The sequence below is a fragment of the Betta splendens genome, chromosome 2 (genome assembly GCF_900634795.4).
Source record: "Betta splendens chromosome 2, fBetSpl5.4, whole genome shotgun sequence".
NCBI lineage: Eukaryota > Metazoa > Chordata > Actinopteri > Anabantiformes > Osphronemidae > Betta > Betta splendens.
In genome coordinates, this window is record NC_040882.2 from 26811267 (window position 1) to 26835680 (window position 24414).

The following is a 24414-nucleotide window of genomic DNA, read 5'->3' on the forward strand; positions in this document are numbered from 1 at the left end:
GACTGAATCTGAACTTCTGTTCGAGTTCATTTAATTGAATCATCAGCTGACTCCACTCTGACCCGCTCTCTGTTTCCCGTCTCCCTGTTGTTGAACACATGGTACTGGCCGCTACACTGGCTCAGCACCTCCTGCAGGTTCTGGTCGTCTTTGATGAACGGATCTATGTCGGTGTCTTCCAGTCGGTCTCCGTAGGTGAACAGCACCATGGTGTGTTCAGAGACGTCGGGACTCAGCAGCTTCTTCAGGGTCTTCAGCCCTTTCTCTTCTTGTTCAGTGAACCTTCCGAGCTGCACGATGAGGAGGAAGACGTTTGGACCTGGAGAGCTCAGGTCTACAGCTTTCAGCAGCTCTGCTTTCAGCTGCTGCTCAGACAGACGGGTACTGAAGAGTCCGGGATGTCCACCACAGAGACCCTACGACCCAGATTGGCCCAGATTGCCCTCATGTATTGCATGTATTGTGCCACTAATGAGACAGTTGTTTGACGCAACTTCTGAGTTGTTGGAGGGAACCAAACATTTAATATTTTTATGACTATTTTAATTAAACTTTTGCAGGCAGATCTATAATAAAATCATACACTGAACACTGTACAGGTATGTGTGAATAAATAAAAGTGACTAAAAACACATTCTACTTTCATCAACACTAACAGTCAAACATTTTAAACATATGATCTTTTTTTATTAATAACATTGCACATAATGAAGACATACAGTGTGTGTTTACCACAAACATTAGTTATTGATGGAATGTCCATCCATCCATCCATTTTCTTAACCACTTACTCCCTAGTGCGGGGTCACGGGGTGCTGGAGCCTAACCCAGCTGGCTACGGGCGAGAGGCAGGGTACACCCTGGACAGGTCGCCAGTCCATCACAGGGCAACACAGAGACAGACAACCATTCACACACACACTCACACCTGCGGGCAATGGAGAGAAGCCAATCAACCTAATGCACGTCTTTGGACTGTGGGAGGAAGCCGGAGAACCCGGAGAGAACCCACGCAAACACGCGGAGAACGTGCAAACTCCACACAGAAAGGCAAAGGCCAGAACCTTCTGTGCTACCCACCGCACCGCACCGTGCCGCCCCCTTATAAGTACCGCGTGCTGACCAATTACGCTACTGGAGCCTTGATGGAATGTATATCTATATATTTCTATATATCTATATATCTCTTTATCCATCTTTAACACTTCAGTTAGAGACTTAAAACCAAGCTTTGACAGTAGGTGAAAGTGAAAGTAACAGTGAGAAGTTAAACTGCGTCACACATTGTTCAAACAGTGGTAAAATGCACATTCACCATTTGTGGTCAAAGCCAGAGACATGATGTCTCTGTCAGCTGTTCTGTAAAACTCTTAACTGTGACTAAAAACTAAACTAAACTGTAACTAAAAATCTTAACTGTGATCAGAGCTCATTAGCTCATCTTTAGTCTGACTCCTCTCAGTTAGTGGAGCTGATATAATAAACCTAAAACACTGGAATTAACCGGAATGAAGCTGATGGATTCATATTCAAAATTACAATGAATGTCATTCTCTCATTAGCAAAGCTGTATCTGCTAAAGGTCCCAGGGCAGCTACCAGTAAACCCATTAAAACCACATAACGGCCAATTATATTGGACTCAGTGAAGGCATTCTTCCCCTCTTCCTGCAACTTGTCTTGGGGCTTCATGTGTGGTTTTCTCTCAGAAGATGTCACTGCTCTAGTTTTTCATAGTCATAGTCTCTCTGCATGGATTATCTGCCTTCCCTCAGGACTCTGTGTCATATCTTCTTTCTTTGTACTTACCTGGGCTCATGAATCCCAACCCCAGGTCTGGTTCCACAGATGAGACCCTATCCATACTCTGTCCATTGGGGGCTTCAAACTAATCTAGTCTAATCTAGTTACCTACTGTAACACTTGAACACATAACCTCTCCTGATTGGTCTGAGTCAGTGTGCACCATCATCATTATGTTTATGAGCCTCACTAGGTGATTATGCGGAAATAAACAAGCAAAAGCAAGCAGTGCAATGACCAATCCAATATGCTATTCGGATGTTCCAACAAACAAATAATCAGTGGTGGCTTCTGGTTGCCTGTGTCTTGAGGCTGTTGTCCGTTCCCTGCTCTCTTTTGCCGTTTTTAGTAAAAATTGCTTGCCATCCCAGGTTCTCCCCTGGCTCCTTAACCCATTCTCCTATATAGTCGGTGGGTGACAGGAGTGTAATGCGCTAACCACTCAGTGAGGGGAGAGGCCTTACTGAGCACAACTAGTGGTTCACTCCCCATGACCCACTTCCTATATAAAATGGTGGACATCTTTCGGGCACACCCTTTTACCAGCCCAGAGACCACCCACCACCAGCAACGGTAACTACAAATAATGAAACAAAAATAACTCAACATAAGTGTACTATTACAAAAGAGTCAATAGAACTAATGATCTGTCAAAAAAAAAAGTTTCTAAACAACCCGGTCTGTTTTACTGGCATTATTTCCAGTGCCTATGAGTGCTGTGTGGCAGAAATCCTCTCATAGACTTTAATGGACATGTTTCGCTGACTTCTGGGTAGAGTCGCAGAGGATTGGCATTTTTAAAACGCGACTGTGGCCACAATTTTCACTCATATAAACATAAAACTCACACCAGTTTCACACTGAGGCCTTGGGATAACAATAACCTGCTTAACAACCCAGTTAAGCAGGGGTGCAAATCAGCTTCACTACAGCTCATTGAGCGGATCTGTGAAGGTTTTTGCCTTCGGCGAACCGTCTTCATGAGACGAAGCTCAACGGCGCAGCTGTAGTAGATGAGTGATTGAGCTCAGTAAAAGTTTGACTGTTTGAATTATTAATTATAATGAATTGATGATTAATTTATTGTTTAGCAAGTACCTGGTAGAAAAGGTTTTAAGCTCAGGGAGAGATGAGGAAGGAGATGGTAGAGTTGGAGAGGGAACGAGGATGAGGAGAGGGAATGCGGAACAGATCGGGCATCGACCTTCGCAGCAGCGTCTGCAGCTGCATGTCGGCAGAAACAAAGTCTTCACTGATGGTGTGAGTCGGACAGTTCCAAACAGCATTAGCTGTAGGTACTGTAGCAGGACAACGTCCAGCAAAGCAGAACCTAATCATGATGTAAGATAGGTTTGCAATCAGACTTCAAAAGCTTCCTATGCTTCCACAGAGAACCAAAGTGTGACAAGCGTCTGTGGAGTCTGTGTAGATGGTAACAGACTCTCCTTCTGCTGGTTTACCAGCTTCAGTCAATGCGGTCAACTCTGCAGCCTGAGCAGAGTAGTGTCTTAGCAAAGCACCAGACTTCAAGACGGCCTCTTGATAGTAACGTTCAGCATGTTGAGCAAAGTGGTGTTGCATCTAAGCCATTGAGCTGTAGAAAGATGTAATGTTTTCTGTTCCAAAAGAATGAAAGTCACAGTATGAGGAACCAACTGCTGTTGCTCTGTCCTTGTTTTCCTTTGCTGATTGTCATAAGCAGGTGTCTGTCAGACGCACACGCTTGTAGTAGCTGGTTCATCTGATGAGCCCAGAACGTGATGCTGCAGACGTTGTGGGAGTCGCTGAGGCGTCCATGCTGTGGTCTGTGTCCTCCAGCTGCTGTGGTGTCAGAGCTTCCACCCTGTTCTGGTTGTTGGTTGGCGCATCTTCTCCTGTGTGTGTGTGTGTGCGTGCGTGCGTGTGTGTGTGTGTGTGTGTGTGTGTGTGTGTGTAGTGGAAGAGTGCAAACAATTCTTCCATAGAGTTGTTCTCTCCTTTTTTCTCAATGCTCTCATCTCTTTTTCTCTATTTTCTTACTAGAGGTTTTGGGATTGCCACAAACCTGTCTTTCAGAGTTCAGTGTTTTTCTGTTCCGGAACTTTTTACCAAATTCCTTTTCACGGACTTCTTAGCAAAAAACGAACCAACCTACACGGAAGTATTTTCTCAACGTCAGACCCCTCTAAGACTCATATCTTCAGTATCTAAAACTTCAGACACCACAAAGGTGTGATGCAAAGAGCCCCCGACCCTCAGGTTGCCTTTTCGTCCTCCTCTCCAGCCCTGTGTTTCTTTGGTCCAGTCAAATTGCCTGCATTGTCTCGCTCTGTTGCCATGGTGGGAGTGTTCACACCTGCATCACTGGCGTCTTTCTATCAAAGGGGAAGGAATGCTAAGCTTAAAAGGACAAGATGCTCTCAGTCCAGTGGCCTTGGGTTCTGTGAGGAGTTCGATAGGAGTGAATCAGAGTTCAGGATGAGACAGAGACACATCATAATGTCAGATACCGAAACTTAATGTAGGAATAATAATAATAATAATAATAATAATAATAATAATAATAATAATAATAATAATAATAATAATAATAATAATAATAATAATAATAATAATAATAATAATAATAATAATAATAATAATAATAATAATAATAATAATAGGCTCAGTGTTGGGCCTAAACAATTGCAGAGCTCATAGTAACCATATACTGTAGGATAAGAGCATGATAAGCATGTATTTTAAGGAAGGCACAATCTTTTCCATTACAGGTTCTGCCTGTAATAGGGGTTCTGTGTGGGCGGCTGGGGTCCGACACCTGCCCTCCTGGACCTGAGGGTGTGTGGGCTCCCTGCTGCTAGGATTCTGTCCTCTGCTCGTTGGATGGGGAGCATCTGGGATAGACTCCAGGAAACAGACATTTACATTTACTTTTAGCAGTAAAGTTGATCCTTGCTTATGGGAGGAATACAGGGAGTAAATGGGTTCATGTGTGTCTTCAGTTACTGGGGTTAGAGAGTTTGCTTAAACTGGGGTCACAGAATCTGTTGCCCAACAATGTTTATCCGAGCTGTTCTTAAGGAAACACTCAAAATGTCACGCCGACCTGGGAAAGGAGGTACAGTAGGAGGTCGATGGTGGTCGATGGCCAGATGGAACCTGGAGCTGGACAGATAACACGGCCCAGCGCCAGGACTTTCCGAGTATCCGAGTAAACATCTACACGTCCTTTTTTGGACATGTGGAAAGTCTTTAGGTGGTGGTTAAAAGCAGGCCTTCACAGGCTGGGGTTTTCAGAGCGCTTCGCAGAGGGTCCGCTGGTAGCACACAGCCGACCTCCGACCTCTCAGTTCTCTCTGCAGAGGAACAAGCAGGTGAATCCGGTCTCTGCCTCTCTTGCTATTACTCTTTTGTAATCATTATCTGATTGTTTTAATTTGTCATATAATAAACCTGTATGCTATTGATTTAAACTTCAATGTTGAGTCCGTGTGAAGTCTCTGTCGTGGTTGAAGAAAAGAAAATACACAACACTTCATGACCAACCAGATTGTTATTAAAGCCTTGATTCTTACCTGCCTGTCTGCGGTGCTGTGCATGTGGGTCCGCCATCTCAAGCGTTGTGTAATAATATATTTGCACCAGACAGTGTAGGACACATTGATCAGTACTATTAATAAAATCTAGGGCCAAGTGGCTTTTTTTTTTTCATAGGGCCCATAACTGCCAGCGGTGCCCCTGATCATTACTGCGTTGATTCCAAGGAATTTAGTCATAAAGACAGATTTGGATCAGATTTCTGTAACGTTCGTAAGAGAAAAATTAGAGAAAACTATTCTCAGTGTTCAAATCTCTTGATTGTTTTTGACTTTCAGCTTCACTGCTGCTGGAAAAGTGACGTGATCACAACGATTTGTCTCTGATCTACAGTTCGTCTCCAATGAGCCACATTCATTTATTTTTAGATAGAAACTAGAGAAACCTGCTGCTAAGAAACAAGTCAGTTTGTATTTTTACCTCCTGTAAATTGTGTGTCTGTTTAACACATTAGTATGTTACATGCCTGCTTAAAGGCATCAATCAGCCGCTTCTGGAGTAGTCTTAAAATAAAACACTCACACTTTTCTTCATACATTCTTTACAAACTCATCATGCGTTTCCACTGCGTCTCCACATGGGGGCAGTAAAGGAGTCCTTTCATTGAGCTGACAGCGTCAGGGAGAATGTGACACATCAGCCAAGTGAACGCCCCCAGCGTTTCAATGACTCACTCACGCCGGCTCCGAGTCCGTCTTCACTCACACTCAGCTGACAGAGACCCGTCATCAGGACCAGTTGATAAAATCCCACTCTGACATCAGGAAAAACTCTTTTCTGTGACTGCGTGAGGTGATGCTTTGAGTTTTGAACTATTCATATTTTTCTGCCTTTGACACTTACCAGCAGCATCTTGTGATGAATCTTGCTCTGGGTTTGATTCTTCTGGTCTGGTTTTCTGTGAAGCATCCAGGTATTTTTGACTATGGAAATCCTGTCCCTCCAGTTTTCCTGTTTCTCCCGATCTTATTTACATCAAATGTAAATGTTGCCCTGTGTTTCTGTTTGACATTTCCTTTTATTTGCTTCTCACATTCACTGGACCTCATCTATGAAGCGCTGGGTGATAATGGTGATAACCAGCAGCTGCTGGTTCTGAGTGAAGCTGATTGTGTGAACACTGATAGAATAGAATAGTAAGAACCTCATCTATGTTGATTTAATGACTATTCAATCTTTTCATTTAGAGGAATTAATATTTACTATTATGTGATTGTTAGTGTAGATAAATAATTTTTTGCCACAGTTAACCTGACTGTCATATTCGTCAATAGCAGTTCAATTCAATTCTATTATAGAAAGGTCCATATTTAGTTGCAGCTTCCATCAATCACTACAGCAATACATGTCTCAAAAATAGAAACTAAGTGTTTTTCCACTGAGTCACAGTTGGTTTTAGGTCTGTGAGCAGTGAATGATCTGAATTCCATGCATGAACCAGATAGTTGAGAGTCACTGAGGAGAGACCAGCTATGCTCCACTTACAACAGACAAAGGGGGAGAATCTGCTTTTAAAACTCTGCTCAGGTACCAGGTGTCTGGTTCAGTCACATTCAACAGATGAGTCAGTGACATGAGTCAGTGACATGAGTCAGTGACATGAGTCAGTGACATGAGTCAGTGACATGAGTCAGTGACATGAGAGGCAGCAAACAGGCAAAAACGTGGTCATCGCCTGCAGCTGATGTTCACAGGCCTTAATGACGCCAACAGGCTGCTTTAAGTACAAGTACACTTTATTCAGCAACTCTATTAATGTTCTCTTCACTGAACATACACAAAGAGAGCAGATCTGCTTTGGAACTTTACAGAACCACCAGAACGGCTCACATGCGTGAAAATCTGTCTTGTATGAGTTTTTTTCACCAGACTCTGGCTCCATCACTATGTTTCTCTCCTGAGTTACTTTCAGTTCATCAGCTGCTGAGATGAATATAGAGAAAACCTGACTCCACCTTCTGTGACCTTCAGTCTATACTTGTTTGTAGATGCGATGGTCGAGGCACCAACTACAGAACTAGTTGAAATGAAAATAACTGAATGTTTAACTGAATATTAAAGGGCGAGAGTCCCACAATAAACAAGACCACAGACATAGAACGAATCCACGAAAATGAATAAGTAACTTAAAATCTGACTCAGGTCCTCGACATGAACAAACACATGTTTTTGTTGTCTTTGGTTTTTAGGTTTTCCTTCTTCAGCTTCAGGTGAGCTGTGAATAAAGGACACACTCATTTAGCTGCTGTGGGAATTTCCACATTATAACCAGGCAGAAGAGAAACCGGTAAAAGGCTCAAACGTCCAGACAGAAACATAAAACTATGTAAGTGATGTGTTTGTCTTTCCAGCTTCAACTCGTTGAGACACAGACATTTATAGAGCAAACATTTGTGTTTAACATGGTGCAGATGAGAGGAGGTGCTCTCACTTACATCCCGCTCTGGACTGCTCTGTTCTGCTGGTCCAGTTCTGCCCAGGAGGCCTGACCTCTGCTGGTCCTCGCGTCCTGGTTGGTGTAAATCTGTCGACTGGGACAAAAAAAGCTCTGACGTTTGTCCACAGCAGCAAACTTCCACAGTGCCCTCGAGCAAGACAGGAAGTGGCTGCACACGGACACTGCACTCATTTACATATTATCAAATAAAACTGGCCACATGCACATTTTACACTTCAGTTTTATCTTTAAACTTGAATGAAGCGATAAAAGATCTTTGTTTCACCTTATGAGGCACTGGAATCAAAAGTTCCATTATACAATGAATAACTGAACTCAACTCAAGATGATATTTTTTTAGCTTATATTTTTTAACCTACACTTTGCTTTTTATGCTGCCGTCTGTAAATATCTGCTCCAGCGATCAGAATAATGAGCAGGAGGACAGACAGGGAAATAACTGTAACTGGGATCAGGACGTTGGTGCTGAGTCGACCACCTGCTGTGAAACCAGAAAATAAACACAGTTACTTAAACCTGATGCATTAAAATGATAAAAGCTGCTCATGTTACACTTTTCCTCCCATTTTCTCACCACTATCGTCCGTCATGTTCTGTTCCTCGTGCTCTCTGGGAGTGAGTGTTGATGTTTTTAGCAAGTTTGCATCTAGTGAGAGGAGGACAAACATTTTACTCAAAGGTTTGAACCGTCATAAAGGTCTGAACATGAGGATCCTCAGGACGCGTTCTCACCGACCACCAGCTGCACCGTGGCCTCCCTCACTGCGCTCTTTAACTTGGGGATGAAGCATCTGTATCTGGCTGCGTCTGCCAGCGTCACGTTGAGGATCTTCAGGGATACGTCCCCATGTCTCAGCTGCTCCGTGAGCAGCTCCGTCCTCCCAGCGTACGACCTGAGCTTCATGTCTGTCACTTCGCCTCCGTTACGGTGCACGTGCACGTACTGGACCCGCCTCAGCGGATCCCACGGGTCGGGCTGGAGGTCGGGTTTGGACCACTCCACCGTCAGAGCCTGTATGTCGACCGGAGGCTCCAGGTGACAGCGCAGCACCACGTCATCACCCGGGGCCGAGGAGATGAGGCGAGGAGAAGCCATCACCACAGCCTGAGCTGCAGGGAATTTAAGGATGGAGCGAATTTAAAAGCAGCTGAAAAACAGGCAGATGTTGAGTCACTGTTGAGAAAAAAGCCTGAATAAAAAGTCCCCGGGCGAAACCAAAGTTCTGCCAGTGAGGGTTAAAGTTTACACCAGGACCGGCTTCTGAGCAGAAGGAGGCCGTTGTCTATGAAACGAAGCCAAAGTAGAAGTAATGATGCTCGACGCTGACAGAAGGTTCACGTTTCACTGTTTAAACCCAAAACATCTCATCTGACTAGTTTTTAGACACAGCTGCCTCACAGCAAGAAGGGTGGCGGTTCAATTCCAGGTTTGCTCAGGTGCCTCCGTCCGCTGAACCCGCCTCTCGCCTGATTGACAGCTGAGCCTCCGTCATGACAGACCATTGTTGTTAGTCTTTGTTCCAGTTCTGGCGTCTGTGCTGTTTGTGACGTCACTTTTTATTTAGTTGCGCGTGTGAAATAAAGACGGACTGATGGTGAGTGACTGAATGTTCATTACTTCACCGCATTTTATTTCATTACTTCAGGAAGCACTCATTCCACATCTCTCCTACAGGATGAACGCTGTCGATCAGTCAACGCAGCGTTTGAGTCTGAATCCAATCACTTCAACGCGCATCCATTGACTCGCGCTGTGTGAACTAGATCACACCTAAACTACACACTTCACGAATGTCACTCAGAATAAATGTCACTCAATGACCTGATCTTAAAGGAACACATGCTGTCACGGACGTGAGTAAAAGGTTGTTGTTGTTTTTACCTCGAGGCGTCAGGACGCAGAGAAGCAGAGCCGTGATGGAACACAAGCGCATGGTGAAATGAGGCGGTGCAGCCGCTCAGAGTCCGTTTAAAGCGTGATGATGATCACTGTGAGTCAGTGAACACACCCCTTTAGTGTGTGTCTGGTCTCAGCAGCAGGTCTGTACAGTAAACTGTACTTATGTCCCTTAAACTAAGTGTGTTCAGGTCAACACATCGTCTCTGTTCATCCACACAAAGCACAACGTGTTACGAACCCGACCAGTGACTGGATGCAGCTTTCAGGCTCCAGTTTATGACGTCACAAAGGGACGTTTTATTTATTCATGTGCCAGTTTCTCCCTGAAACGAACCAAAGGTTTTATTAAATTATTCATTTATCGCTCTCTAATCTTGAAGTTCACTTTGTTTGACTGTTTCCTGAGATCTGTGTGTAGTGACTGTGTTCTGACTCATGATGAGTCATGAAGCATCAGGACAGAGCATCACTAATGGACAGAAGGCGGTTCTGACACGGACCTGATGACGCTCAGCTGCTGATCAGCTGTTTAGTTACCACTGTCTTCTTATGAAACTCTGTTTAAACCTATTTTAACAAGTATTATTTAGAATTCATTCCATCATCTGGTCTGTGATAGAAAAGAACCGGTGATGGATTCACTTCAGTCGTTTGCATTGCAGCTATATTACATCACATAAAAAGACTGACTGTGACACATGGAGACGATAATAAGACAGTTTAATGTAGTGAGGATCACGGGCATCAACAACAGCTGGAAGCTCCTCGTTTACATCAGTGTCTCTTATTAGGTTCCTGGTGGTTTGTGTGAGTCCACAGTTTAATCCATGAGTCGAGCATCTTCATTGTGTTCCTTTGAGCCAGGCTCCTCTGCTTCAGGCCGATGCCCTGATGAAAGTGACTTCATGCAGTGTCACTGAATCAGACTCAGGGAGAAAAACAAGGTGAGAACGCCTCAGCGTCTCATTTAAAGCCTCCTCAGATGCTGAATAAGTGGTGGTTCTTCTCCTGTTCTGAGCAGCAGCCTGTCGACTGAAGCTCTTTGACCCACAAACATGTCGCCTGGTTGCATCGTCTCATTTCTCACGCTGAGACGTTTACATCCGACTCACATCACGTCACCAACAGGACGGTTTGCTGCTTGTTGGCGTCAGCCATGAAGACCTGACTCCTGCTGTGCAGCCAGTGCCTGTTTGAATCAAACAGCCAATGTACCAACAGGCTGCATCATGTGATGGGATGTGTTCTGTTGGTTTCCTACTTACGTCTTTAAGCTGTTTTGTTTCTAATAACGCCACAAACACACTCCATCAAACAGCACAAAGACACAGAATGACGCCAGACGCTCAGACTGGACCGACACAAAAACACAAAAGACACAAAAGACACAAAAGCTCCAGTAAGTGAAAAACACTTCATGTGAACAACCTTCAGACACTGTTTTCTGACCTGCAGCATTTGTTTTGTCCTGTGGTTCTTGGGTTCTGAGGTTTCTGGGATCCAGAACGTACGACCTGAGCTTCATGTCTGTCACTTCGCCTCCGTTACGGCTCTTTAACTTGGGGATGAAGCATGTGTATCTGGCTGCGTCTGCCGGCGTCACGTTGAGGCTCTTCAGGGATACGTTCCCATGTCTGATGAGACGAGGTGAAGCCGTCACCACAGCCTGAGCTGGAGGAAAAACAGCAAGTACACATTCAGCAAACACAGTCTATGGATTCACCTTTAGAACCCATTAAAGGAAAAACATGAAATAGCTCAAGTAAATAGTCCTGTTTACACATGACTGAAGGAAACACCTGCTGAATCAGCAAAGAGGAAACATTGAAATGAATCCACTCGTGACCCCAGAGTCATTTGACACAAAGGCGTTTGTATCAGAATCATCGTTTATTATCAGAGTATGACTCCATCAGCTGATTAGTCTCAGTCATGCTTGTTATCAGTAATAACGGGGTGATCGTTGTTACACGATGAGTTTCTCAAGATGAACGACGTGACTGAGCACAAATGCTCGTTTTTACTAGATCTGCGGATCTGCTTCACATTCATCAGGGTTTTGAAGTTTTCATGCCTCCATTGTTCGGTGGTATCGGTGCTATTGTTTCTGTGGTCAAACTACGCCGCCTGGTGGTTTTGAGTGAAGCGTCACGTGACCACGTCGAGGAAGTCGCACTGCCGCTGAATGAGAGCGCCTTCGATCGTTACTCGGCAACGGCGCAGCGAACGTGCACGCGGTCAAAGGGGTGGTTTGTGTAATTAGTGTTTGTATTAGCAAAAAGAGTGAGCTGATAGCACGTCACAGCCTCGTGTCCGCTATTAGCTTAGGCAGTAGCAAACAGGGACAAATGTTTGTGTTTATTTCGCTTTGTTGTGGTTTTACAGATTGATGATGTTCAACAGTAAAGGCACAAAACGGGACTTCGGTCTAAAACACGCACGCTTGGCTGAAGATTACACTCGTTAAAACAAGCCAACAACAGCTGATAAAACAAGATTCAATCTGTATAATATTAACACACCAACAACGAGGTGACAGCAGTTATAATAAAACAGTAGTAGTTAGTGAATAATTTTATCTTCAACTGGTGAAGAGACGAACAAAACCAGGATCCACGACGTGTGACTCGGTTCGTTACGGTCCATTTCCAGAAACAGTTATAAAACGTCACGAGACGCACCTACGCGATGACGTCACGACACAGCGACGGACCATGTCTCTGAGCTGATCTGGACGAAACCTTGGGATCCCTCAAAAGAGCTGTGAGCTGAGACTGCTCCTAAATAGAAGTAGAGTAAAGGAATGCAGTGGTTTTAATGCAGTGGTTTTAATGCAGTGGTTTTAATGCAGTGGTTTTAATGCAGTGGTTTTAATGCAGTGAGGGGAATGAATGATGAGGCACGGGCTGAGTAAAGACATTACTGCTACACATCAGTCAGAAAAGTTCAGACTTTTGTAGCCAGCGGTAACAAAATACCTTTAAATATGCTGTTACTGTGTTTGAATAATATGTATCATTATTAATTAATAATTATTTAATTACCGGCTCTCATATGGTTTATGACTTATGTTCATCTTAAATGTTCTTTATGTAAACAATTAATATCTTATGTTTTGTCCTACTTCTGTTTTATTTATTTGACATTTCACCTATTGTTCAATGGTCGTTTGTTTAAATGGTTAAAAGGCAGAAGCAGCTTTAGGATCGTGGGCTCTTTGCATCACACCTTCGTGGTGTGTGTACTGATCTCACAGCTGGTTTTTGGTTTGCTGTTTTCATTATATTTCATTTTTCTCTGTTATTACAATAAATTGCTCAAAAGACAACTCTCCCATCAGTTTCTTCATTACAAATTTCCGCCCCGCCTCAAAGTGGCGACGAGCAGAAGATGCTGACTCGCATCCTGCCCAGACACGGCTTTACTCACTTGGACCAGGACTTTATGGGTTCAGCAGGAAGCTGTGGCCTGACTACGGCTCAGTGACACGCTGGTGTGATGCAGCCCCCGACAAACAGACAGTCAGTCAGACAGTCAGACAAACAGACAGACAGACAGACAGACAGACAGACAGACAGACAGACAGAAACACACACGAGCACAATGGAGATAACGACCCTCTGTGCTGTCGTTGGTACGTACCAAATATTTTTGTCTATTTGTTTGTCTTCATTATTTATTTATTGGTGCTTTGGTGCAAACGTTACTGTTTAATTTAGTTCACAGATGATTTTACAATTATTCCGATATTTAACCTTGAATTTAACAACGTATCAATGATCAGTAGCTGCAGTTTGTTTCATTAGTGAATGAAGTAAACACCAGAACTCCTTCAGGCTGACGTCAGATGATTTTCATCTAAATAACCACTTTACCATAGATAAATGCAGCAGTTTCGAAGCTGAAAGGCCACGACTGCATCTGATAGAAGGTTCCTGTTTCACTGTGTTGCTGTTTTCTCTGTGACTGTGGGCGAAGCGTTGGTCCCCTGTTTGCGCTTTGGCGCCTTAACGCTGCTGTTGATTTCTGTTTCTTTTATGTAAACGGAATAAATCTACTCGATCAAATGACAGTGAAACCAAGTAGACTCTGAACACGCATGAAGAAGCCTTAAACCGTTTTGTTTTTACTGCAGCTGCTCTGAGAGTGGTTCCCGACAGATCCCAGTTCTTCCAGTATGAGTCTATACTGGTGATCTGTGAGCGTCAGGGACACTCCTCTGGGTGGAGAGTGAGAAGAAACACGTCCACAAACATAAATGAAGACTGTTATAATAATAGAAGGCTAATACCAAAGGATATTATAAATGAATCTGCCTGCGTCATCACTGACCTCTACCCGTCGGACAGTGGAGTTTACTGGTGCCAGTCTGGAGCAGGCGAATGCAGCAACTCCATCAGCATCAACGTGACAGGTCAGTCGTCGGCCGGACTCCACGTGGCTGCAGTAGAAACAGTCCTGTCTCTGTAACAGAGCCCATGAGGAGGTTTTAGCTTCAGCTCGTGGTGATGCAGCGTTGAGCTGCTGATCTTCAGTCTGGACCTTGTTCTCACGTAATGATTCATGTTCTGTCTGTGATTCTAAAGGCTTCCTTCTGTCACTATGGAGGCATCCTATTGTAGTGATTTGATGGCTGGTTGCTTATTTAAGTTAGGGTCAGTCAGGACGGATGAAACCAGTGAGTTTGTTTTGATCTGATGACTCACGCTGCGCTCGAGCTGCTGAGGGAAAGTCCAGCACATTGTTACTGCTACTGTCTGAAATCTGCTTTGAACCAGACACTGCAGCGTTTTACTGAGCTCGCAGGTTGGAGGTCATGTTCTGTGGTGTTCCAGCTGGTGCTGTGATCCTGGAGAGTCCAGTTGTTCCAGTGAAGGAGGGAGACGCTGTGACTCTTCGCTGCACAAGCAGATCCAACTCGTCCTCTGCTGACTTTTATAAGGACCAGCTTCTCATCGGCAGCAGCTCCACAGGAAGCCTGAGCCTCAGCGTCTCTGGATCCGATGGAGGCCTCTACAAGTGCTGCGTCTCTGGAGCAGGAGAGTCTCCAAGCAGTCGTCTGATTGTCACAGGTGGGGCGTTGTTCAAAGCGGCTGCTTTCACCTCGCGCTGAGCTGGCTGTGCTGTATGAAGGTCAAAGCGTGGTTTGGTTTTCACAGTGGGGCCTCCTCCTCCTCCTCCTCCTCCTCCTCCTCCTCCTCCTCGCCTCACATACCTAGCGCTTCCTGTGGTGGGTGTGTGTCTCCTGCTGGTGTTGGTGCTGCTGTGTTGCTGGAGAAACCACAAAGGTCAGAGTGTTTTCAGAATAAAGTGACGCTTTGCATCCTGTTTGTTGTCTTCTCATCAGATTCACGCTTTGATTCGGCTGCGTTAGCTTTGTTACCTGTAGCTGCCGCGTCCCTCCACCTGTTTACGCTCAGCATTTGCTCTCTCTGGAAATGTCTCTGCTGCTGCATCTAAAGCCAAGTTGTGTCACATCACCCACGTCTACAGATCGAAGCTTCTCCTCGTGGTTGAATCTTCTCGTCTGCATTGACAGTGAAGAGTGAGAGCGAATGTGTGATTACACCATCATTTTATTCATGCTGCGTCCCAGCGACCAGTGGAAACAAGACACTCCACATTCAGTGTCTAACGAGCTCATGTAGTGAATATAAACATAGAAAAATAGAAGCTGGTTGAGTTTGGAGCGAATGAACCAACTTCATGTCATCCTTCATGAATAAAGCATGACACAGCAAAACCTGGTGCTTCAAATAGAACCAGAAATAAAGTTTTAAAACCAGAAAGAAAAGATGCTGACACATTCAGTGAGGTTAAACGGAGCAGTCCTCCCTGCAGCCGGAGGTAAAGGCAACCTGGAGATCAGGGCACGGACATAAAACATTTGTCACATCAACTTCAGCAGAGCGTCAAATAAAAGTGAGCCTCGTTAAAGGCCTCTTTAAAATCATAATCTCACCCAGAGCACCAAATTAGCTAGTGCTGGTGCTGGATCTAACAAAAGCCAGAGACAGGTCTGGTTCTAGTTCTGCACATGAACAATCACCAGGAGCAGAGCGTCGCTTTTCTACTCTGCTCCTCCACGGGTGATTCGACTCTAACCCAAGAACACAACAGTCTGTGTTTCCTGAACCAATTTCTTGTATATGTATGACTTTATTCCTCATGTGCAGGAAGATGCAGGTGATGTAAAACAAACAATCCAACCTTTGATCTCAGCTGATCTGAGACTGACTGGGGTCTCAGCCTGTTGTTTCTCTCTCTGTTACAGAAGACACTGACCAGGACATTTCATATACTGACGTCACCATTACACAGGATGTGCAACCACACAGGATGAGAGGTACACACACACACACACACACACACACACACACACACACACACACACACACACACACACACACACACACACACACACACACACACACACACACACACACACACTATGACTCCTACTGGAGGATAAAAACCACTTTGAGCAGAAACCTTCGTCTGTCCTGTGTTTAACAGACTCGTTTCCTGTAGATTGTTTTTCTCAGAGCTGCAGATGAAGTGCAGCTGGAGCACCGTTGTCATTCTTCCTGTCAGCGTGTTGTTGCTTGTTGATTTTCACGCTTGTCTGTGGGTGAAGGAGACGTGAGGAAACGAGACGCAGTAACAGAACCCTGCTGGGACTGATGAAGTCAAGCCTTTACTGAAGCTCGCTCTGGTTGTGTGATGCTTGTGTTAACACTTGTGTCCCTCATCTTCAGATGAAGCCTTGGAACTTGGAGAAACCTTCTACTCAACATTGAACCTGGCGAATATCTGACAGAAGGCATGGAGCCAACAGACGAGTCCTGGATCAATGAGAATCAGCATCAGTCTCTAAATATGCAAGATGTTTGTTTGGTTTTTATGCGTAGATGTTTGTTTTGTGTTTATTTTTTCAATTTAGGTTTATTTTTTTAACTCATTCTAAATAATAGTAATTAAACAGTGTTTGTAAACAAAATCCCCTATGTTTTGTCTTGTTGTTCAACCATGTGACGCCATGTGACCTGAACTGACCTGTAACACACAAAATCACATCTTAAACCACAGTGACTCAGATGTTTGTCATAACTTGGATAAATATGGACACACGTCAAAGTCTAATCAAAACCAAATGTTTAACAAGGCTGAGAATCCTAGCAATAAATAAAGCAATAAATTAATATTACACCAAACCAAATTAAACTGCTTTGTTCCCAAACTGACGTTGGACTGAACGTTAACCTGTTGGTGAGTACAGACACACTAGCGTTATGTTAGCAACATGTCGCAATAATAAACAAACAGATGTTATAATCGCATCCAACTGCTTCCAGCGTTCTGATTAATCTATGAACACGTGTTTATTCCTTTGTGTTACAGAACGGTCCGTGTACGTTTTAACTGTTTGATTTTCCCACCAAATTAAATCTGATTAAGCTGGAAGACAGTTTGTTCTGACGGTGCACACGTTAGACGCCACACGCGACCTTAGAAAGCGAGACTCTTATTTTGAAACGGAGTACGAGGGCAGGAAGCCGGTGGTCTCCGCAAATTAAGTAATGGATTTATCAGTGGTGGCGGTACTGCAAGCTTTGGTGTTGATCCGATACCAAGTAAATACTGGACCAATATCACCAATATCGATACCAATACTTTTAATTAATGTATAATGAATGTAATTAAGTAGGCTGTAGGCTTGGCTCAGAGCCACGAGCATAGGCCCTGAGTGATGCGATAACTAAACAAGGCTCTGTTCAGTTTTGTCTCCAAAACATCTCCTGTGCTGTTCTTCATTTACTCTTTGAATGTCTGCACTACCCTCTCAGCCAGTCCGTTACATGAAGGATGCTATGATGCTGAGGTGACGTGTCATGAAGTCTGTCATTCATTCACTAACAAAACACTGAGTATTATCTGACACAGTCAACTCAGGAACACCACGTGTGCTAAAACTGTTCCTCAAGCAATTTATGGTCTCTTCAGATGTAATTTCAGGATAAACATTCAACCACTTTGAATGTGCATCCACTATGACGGGAACATTCTTCCCATAACCTAATAAAATAATCTATGTGGAGTCTCCTCCACAGCTTCTCAGGCTCAGTGTGCATGCTGCTGATCTGGCCACCCCCTCTTAAAGTACTCGCTCACCCAGGAGAGTATGGGATCTCTACTTGTCCATCTCCCCTGCTTTGAAGTCGCCATTGGACTCGGGTCCAGGTCCACCTGGTGCTGGACCACTTGCTCTGGCAGTGGGAGTCGACTCAGACCATCAGCATTGCCATTGACTTTTCCCCCTCAGTATTTGATGACATACTCGCACTTACAACCAAAACAAGCAATGCAGTCATCGTCTGTTGTCCACGATGCTTCAGTGGACGCGCTCAAGAAAGACACAGAACAAGCGAAGGCAGTGTAGCAATCCACGTGTGGACCCAGGTAACGTAACACAACATGTGAGCTTCACTCCCTTCCACTGACACAAAGCTGTGAATCAAAGGAAGAATAAACGGAACTCCTGTCTATTCCACAGGACACTGTTTCTTCTCACAACAGAACTGTGAGTTTAACATAAACAACACACACATGTGGCTGAGAGCACATCAAAAGACCATGTGTACTTTTAGGTGACGCCACCTACGTCTCACCAGGGTCCTCCACCACCTTATCACTAACCAGACCAAGACTGGTCTCATAATTTCTCTACCAAGACTCACTTCATGGACTCTCCCACACGCCCAGGAGATCTGGATCCTAAACCAGGAATGTGAAGTAAGAAAAGGAAAACTCTTCATTTGGACACAAGTTCTGGTTTAGATGCACCAGAACTTTCAACCGTCATGAGACTGATACCAGTCTTTGATGGTTCCTGTGTGATGTTCAATGCCTGATCTACAGATTCGCCAGGAAATTCCTTAAGAACAACAAAGGGACCTCAGACAACTCACCATGCTTTCTTTTGAATGTATAAAGCTGATTTAAAGATACTCACCTTCTTTTAATCTGTGCACCATACATATATACATATACATATACATAAGCACTGTTGTGACTCGGCTTCCACGCCACCAGGGGCAGCCTGGTTTCACCCTTTTGGTTTTGTGTCCTTGTTTCCTGTCTTGTGTTTCCTGTATTAGTTTGATTGGGTTCACCTGTCTTGTCTGGTATTTAAGGTCTTAGTTTGTGCACAGTCTTTGTTGGTGCATTACTTGTTACTCGTCACATTATGTGTTACTTGTTACCGTGCCATCGTGCTCTGTCCAGGTTTGTGTGTTTGTTTGCTGATTACGTTTGATACTGTTGTTTGCATGTTTTGTGTTTTAGGATAGTTATTTAGTTTCCTGCTCTGCAGCGATCTTTAGTTTACCTGAGTTTTATGTGTTAGTTTGCATGTTTTGTTTTCTGGTTTATCCTGCATACGCAGCGTCCTTAGTTCGTGTTGTCCTCTGTCTGCATGTTTGATATATTAAATCATTATTTGTCAGTCCTGTCTATGGGTCGTGCATTTGGGTCCTACCTCCAGTTTGTAGGGCATTGTAGTCTGTCTCCCCGCTCTAGGAGCGTGGTTTAAAATACCTTTCAGTTCAGTTCGACGCTCGTTTTAACCGTTCAGTCTAGTTTGACCCTCGCCAGTAATAAGCACAACAGGTAAATTATGTAACCTCATTATTGTGTTGCAATTCAAGTCAGTCGAATGTTACATTAGTTTTATTAGTAATATTAAGATTAAGCCCTTTATAAATTGATGTTGCCTGCAATTATTATTTGTGTATGTTTTCCTTTTTTGGGCTGGTTTAAGTAGCGCTGCCGCTTTGAGACACCCTGGACCCTGACCATTCAACCTGACTGACTGTTACTTTGCTGACTCCGAGCCGTCATCATCACCGCGGGCGACGATTCCTGGCCCAGAGGCCGTGGCACCTGGACCAGAGAGGGCACGCCTGCTCAACCCACCGGTACCGGGAGACGCTGCACAGCGGCTACAGCTCCAAACTAAGGCAAGACGAACATCTCTAATCCTCTGAGAAGTCTGGTGTTTCTCAAAGCGCTAAAATTGAATATTTCAAATTCATTAGTTGTCCTTAAGTTTTATAAGTTAGAAACAATTACTCTGCTCTCTTGATCAAAGCCATCACACACTTAGGTATTGACCGTCCTTTATCCCTTTATTTATTCAGTCACTGTGGTGGAAATTTCCCATAAACAAGCAGATGAGAGAGTTGTCTTTTGTGTGTTTTATTATAAAAATAAATGAAAATAAAAATAATGGGAAAAGCAAATAAAAAGCATGGATGTTGATCGTGCCCATCAACAAACCAAAAACCAGCTGGAGATCAGTGCACACACCACGGAGGGCCCACGATCCTCAAGTTGCTTCTTTCCTTTTAACCGCTCTGTTCGACTAAGTTGGAACGTCTGTGTGGCCCAATCAGACTGATGCACCATCTCATCCCTGTCACAGTGGGAGCTAGAGTCCAGAGTCTATCAGGCAGAGACGACCATTGAACGATCTAGGTGAAATGTCAAGTGCAAATGACCACGGTGCAGTTTTGCAGCCAGTCACTCTGCAGAGAGGCAGGATGGGCGTGGCTGCTCCGTTTTTTTTACAGGTTATCGAGGCTGCACATGGAGTTTTGTTCATGATTCATTTCATGATGTTCAAATTGTAATAAGTGATCATCGTGTAAGTTTGGTTTGATGTTGGTTTAGTTCCAAATTGTTTGCGCTCATATTGTTAATACTTGTTGATCATTGTCTGTTTTAAAAAGAAAACAGATGGTAGGAAGCAACCTGCTGTCTGTCCCAGATGTGGCAGTGAACACGAGCCTCGTCAGTGTCCAACATTTAGAGCTACATATCACAAATGTGGCAGAGTGAATGCTGCCAAAAGCATGAGCTTCAGAACAAAGACTGTGAACGGCCTAGAAAGTGAAGAAGGCTTAGTTTGCATAGGAATGATACTTGGCAATGATAGTGGAGGAAGAAATAGTACGGTACATAATAGAAACAGCCACGATTCAAGGAGGAGCAATTAACTTTAAAGGTCATGCACACGCTTTTTTCATGCTCCACATTGCTAAAGAATTGGACCTTGATGTCTCAGTAAGGTGTCTGTAACTTTCACGCCAAAAAGCGCTGTAGATCGCCCACACGGCCCGTCTGAAAATCTGTGTTTTAAGCTCTCGTCCACAACGCTCTCTTTTCGGAGTGTGTCAGAAGCTAAACTGATGGGAGGCTGTTGAAGTGGTTACACTTCGAGTGGCGCAAGGTACGTCTAACTGGCAGATTCACGTTTAATTTAATTTATTGATTTATATAATACGCAACTTGATTAGCTGCTAACGCTAATACTAATGGTTGCAAATTAGCAGCCTGAATTAATACAACAGAATATTCATAACACGACTACAGCTTGTTTGGGAGCATAGCTTGATAAACTAATATAAACTCATTTTTACATGTTTTTTTATTTCTCGTTCTGCTGCTGTGTGAAAATAAAGGGATCTTCAGCTGCAGCTTATATTTTGCCCTATTTGTCTGTAATTAAGTGCCAATGTAGGAACAGTTAATGCCTACAGAAGCATGGTGTGACAGCAACTATTGCTTTCAAGATATTGCATGTGTTTATTGCTTTTATTAATAAATTAAAATTTTGATAAATCTTACCTTAAGACGCCTGAACTAGTTGCCAAACCTACTGTCATGTATGGTTGATGATCCAGGACTGGAGCCAGTATGATTGAATGTGTATTCATTACAGAACACATTTAATATACAGTATATCAGACAATTACACATGCATGGAATAAATCAGTATCTCAGAAATTTATAAAAAACTTTAGAACATTTTATTAAGAAATAAGAATAAGAATAAGAATAAGAAAACCTTTAATAGTCCCGCAGTGGGGAAATTACCTCTCACAACAGCAGTACAGATGAGCGAGAATACAGGTACAGAACAGTTTGTGTTGGCACAGTACAAAGCAGTACAGTACAGTTAGTGAGTATGAGGTCATTGCAGGGTTATTGCACAGTAATGGGTATAAGATTTTTACCGATAACAATATACATGGTTGTTCACAGATTTACACAAATATTGTGCAGAGCACATATTTACAATCTGGCAGAAAACTGCGGCTAAGAGCTGGTGACTAAATACACAAAGTTGATTAATAAAACAGAAACAGCTGAGAAGGCGCTTGACTAGAAACGTAAAGCAGAATCACTGTAGGCAGGAACTAAACAGGAAGTAAAAGAAAGTAAAACAGGAACTAGAACGAAACACAGCTACGACCCCGAGTGAATGGCAGAAACTCAATAAGACAAAACAAAACAGAACAAAGTGCATAAGAATAACACAGGCAGTGGCCACTGATCAGTCCAGGTTATGACACAAGCAGGACAGACACAGACTGCAACAGGGTCAGCAGAAAAGATGATGGGGACTGAGCTTCCTTCTATTGAACTCCTGTACCGGGCCAGACTCATAGAACGGGCTGTCAGCATCACTGCTGACCCACACACAAACTGTTTAAACCCCTCCCCTCTGACAGGCGTCACAGAGCCATGGCCACCAGAACCAGCAGAACCAGCAGAACCACCAGAACCACCAGAACCAGCAGAACCAGCAGAACCACCAGAACCAGCAGAACCAGCAGAACCACCAGAACCAGCAGAACCAGCAGAACCACCAGAACCACCAGAACCAGCAGACACAGAGTCCGCTTCTTCCCCCAGGATGTGTCTGAGCTGAACTTTAGCAGATACACACAATGATGACTCAGTCTTTAACATTAATTAATGTGTAATAACCACTTTCAAACCACCTTTGAATGTCACATAGTGAGCCACAGTTTTTTATAGTTTATTATTTGGTTTTAAAACTATATTTAAAATTGTATATAATTGTGTTTTTTCGGAGGGAACACACAGTCAGACCACACACAATTCCTCGCTTGTCCTGTGCAAACTTGGCCATTAAAGCTGATTCTGATTAAACTGCCACCGTTGCATAATTTCACTTGGCTTTGAGTGAAAATGACCACGAACGGACCAAAACATTGAGTGAAAGTTTGTCCTTATAAAACACGAACATAAAACCTGTCTTCCCTTTTTCTGAACTTCCATAATAAACCATCACAACCAGTCTGCCGTGCTACAGTTCCATCTGCTGGACGATGAAGTTCACTGCAACAGGTCAGATGCGTTTTAACAGACGTGGCTTCATGAACTTTCCTCCACTTCCATCTTTTAAAGTCATTTGTAAAAAGCAGTTTGTTTCTTTAACGTGTTGACAACAATACGTTTGTTCCGTGTGGTTTCGACACCACAGATGTGAGATGACGGCAGAAAACGACAAAGGACGACTCACCTGAGGAACGTCTTTTAGACGGCGCCGACAACGTGTACGATGCGGATCATGTGGATAATGATGATCACGTGGGCGTGACAGGACGACAGGAGCCAAAAACCACAATATTTTTAAAAATTCATGGCTCAATTAAATTGCCTCGCCTTTCTTTGCCCACCTGGATGCGACCGCGTTGCACTGGTTACAGTTGTGTTTGTGTCTCAGTGGAGCCAGTGACCACTTTAACTACGATCTGATGAAGTTCATCATCAAATCGTGCCCAATGACGGCAAAAAAGTGTCTGCCACAGATAAAATGAGTTCAGTGAACGCGTCATAGTTGCGTTCCGAGTCCTGCAGTGCTCACGTGTTTAGACTGGGATGGAATGAAGTCCTGCATGGGCTTTTTCTGGCACTGGTTTCTCTGTGTGAATGTTTGGAAGGTGGTGTTAGTGATGCGATGCGAGGCAGAGTCGGCAACAGATGAACTCTGCTACGGTACAGGAGAACCGGACCGGAACAGGGTCAGATAACAGGCAGGAAACTCGAATACATAAACAAAAACAGTGGTGGTAACTGTCAATGTGGCCGAGGTCTGAGGTGAGTACTGGGTGTTAAATACCACGACTGATTGACTATTGTGAACAGCTAATGAAACATATGACCGGAAGTAAAGCTCGCACTACACCTGGATGAACAGAACCGGAAGTGCTACAAAATAAAACAGGTCACTAAAAGGTCACTATGAATATGACAACAGGTGACAACGTGACAAATCAGGTGCTGTTTATGAACAACATGAGACGGGAACAACAACAACAACAACAACAACTCTGCAGACGGAAAATTAATTTCCAGAGCAGCCACAGAAACGACGCGATGCAGAAACAATCAGACAATGGGCTGTGAGTCTGACCGACAAATACAACAACTAGAACTGCTGGCGGGTCTGTGTTTGCTCTGAGCCGAGACCTCAGGGACGCTGCAGTGAAAGCGAGACACCTCATTGCTGATGAGCTCACAGTGGCTTCCACCCATTTAGTGAGGGGGGGGGGGGGGGTTGTAAAAACATGATGAAGGCAGTCGTGTGACGGTAAAAGACCGCGGTCAAATGAACCGTCGCTATATTCGAGGTTCGCGATTCGTGCGATACTTACGGTAAAAGTGTTGCAATCGCCGAGCGGAGATACACACTCTAGTGAACAACGTATATGATTTTACAGCGCATGTCATAAGGAAACATACAATAAACTGCAAATATTCAGAAATGATGGCATTTACTGTGTAAGTCTGGACATATTTACTGA

General features: G+C 43.9%; 2 protein-coding genes across 9 annotated transcripts; one reads left to right on the forward strand and one right to left on the reverse strand.

The window, feature by feature from the left end:
- Positions 1-7096: 7096 nt before the first annotated feature.
- On the reverse strand, positions 7097-14578 carry LOC114869188 (myelin-oligodendrocyte glycoprotein-like). 7 transcript variants are annotated; one of them, XM_041073459.2, is made up of 10 exons: positions 14443-14578; positions 14069-14200; positions 11186-11407; positions 11002-11087; positions 9719-10925; positions 8569-8946; positions 8411-8482; positions 8196-8317; positions 7814-7909; positions 7097-7593 (listed from the first exon to the last, which is right to left on the reverse strand). In XM_041073459.2, the coding sequence occupies exons 5-10, from the start codon at positions 9768-9770 to the stop codon at positions 7585-7587; spliced, it is 729 nt and encodes a 242-aa protein (XP_040929393.1). In that variant the 5' UTR covers positions 9771-10925; positions 11002-11087; positions 11186-11407; positions 14069-14200; positions 14443-14578; the 3' UTR covers positions 7097-7584. The 7 variants fall into 7 exon arrangements, with proteins under 7 accessions (XP_040929393.1, XP_040929392.1, XP_040929396.1 ...); XM_041073458.2 differs by lacking the exons at positions 14069-14200; positions 14443-14578 and adding an exon at positions 12259-12383; XM_041073462.2 differs by lacking the exons at positions 14069-14200; positions 14443-14578 and having other exon boundaries at positions 8196-8314; positions 11186-12220.
- LOC114869016 (Fc receptor-like protein 5) lies at positions 12470-17076 on the forward strand. 2 transcript variants are annotated; one of them, XM_029172793.3, is made up of 6 exons: positions 12470-13370; positions 13872-14150; positions 14572-14808; positions 14896-15024; positions 16011-16082; positions 16495-17076. In XM_029172793.3, the coding sequence occupies exons 1-6, from the start codon at positions 13235-13237 to the stop codon at positions 16551-16553; spliced, it is 912 nt and encodes a 303-aa protein (XP_029028626.1). In that variant the 5' UTR covers positions 12470-13234; the 3' UTR covers positions 16554-17076. The 2 variants fall into 2 exon arrangements, with proteins under 2 accessions (XP_029028626.1, XP_029028633.1); XM_029172800.3 differs by lacking the exon at positions 14896-15024.
- The last annotated feature ends 7338 nt before the right edge of the window (positions 17077-24414 follow it).

What these genes read in the sequence shown, in the direction of transcription:
- LOC114869188 (XM_041073459.2), bottom strand. Translation starts at nt 9,770, where the DNA reads ATGCGCTTGTGTTCCATCACGGCTCTGCTTCTCTGCGTCCTGACGCCT. An exon ending in CTGCGTCCTGACGCCTCGAG is followed by an intron (nt 8,947 to 9,718) that starts GTAAAAACAACA and finishes AATTCCCTGCAG; the next exon opens with CTCAGGCTGTGGTGATGGCT. An exon ending in GAACATGACGGACGATAGTG is followed by an intron (nt 8,318 to 8,410) that starts GTGAGAAAATGG and finishes CTGGTTTCACAG; the next exon opens with CAGGTGGTCGACTCAGCACC.
- LOC114869016 (XM_029172793.3), top strand. Translation starts at nt 13,235, where the DNA reads ATGCAGCCCCCGACAAACAGACAGTCAGTCAGACAGTCAGACAAACAG. An exon ending in CATCAGCATCAACGTGACAG is followed by an intron (nt 14,151 to 14,571) that starts GTCAGTCGTCGG and finishes GTGGTGTTCCAG; the next exon opens with CTGGTGCTGTGATCCTGGAG. An exon ending in GCAACCACACAGGATGAGAG is followed by an intron (nt 16,083 to 16,494) that starts GTACACACACAC and finishes CCTCATCTTCAG; the next exon opens with ATGAAGCCTTGGAACTTGGA.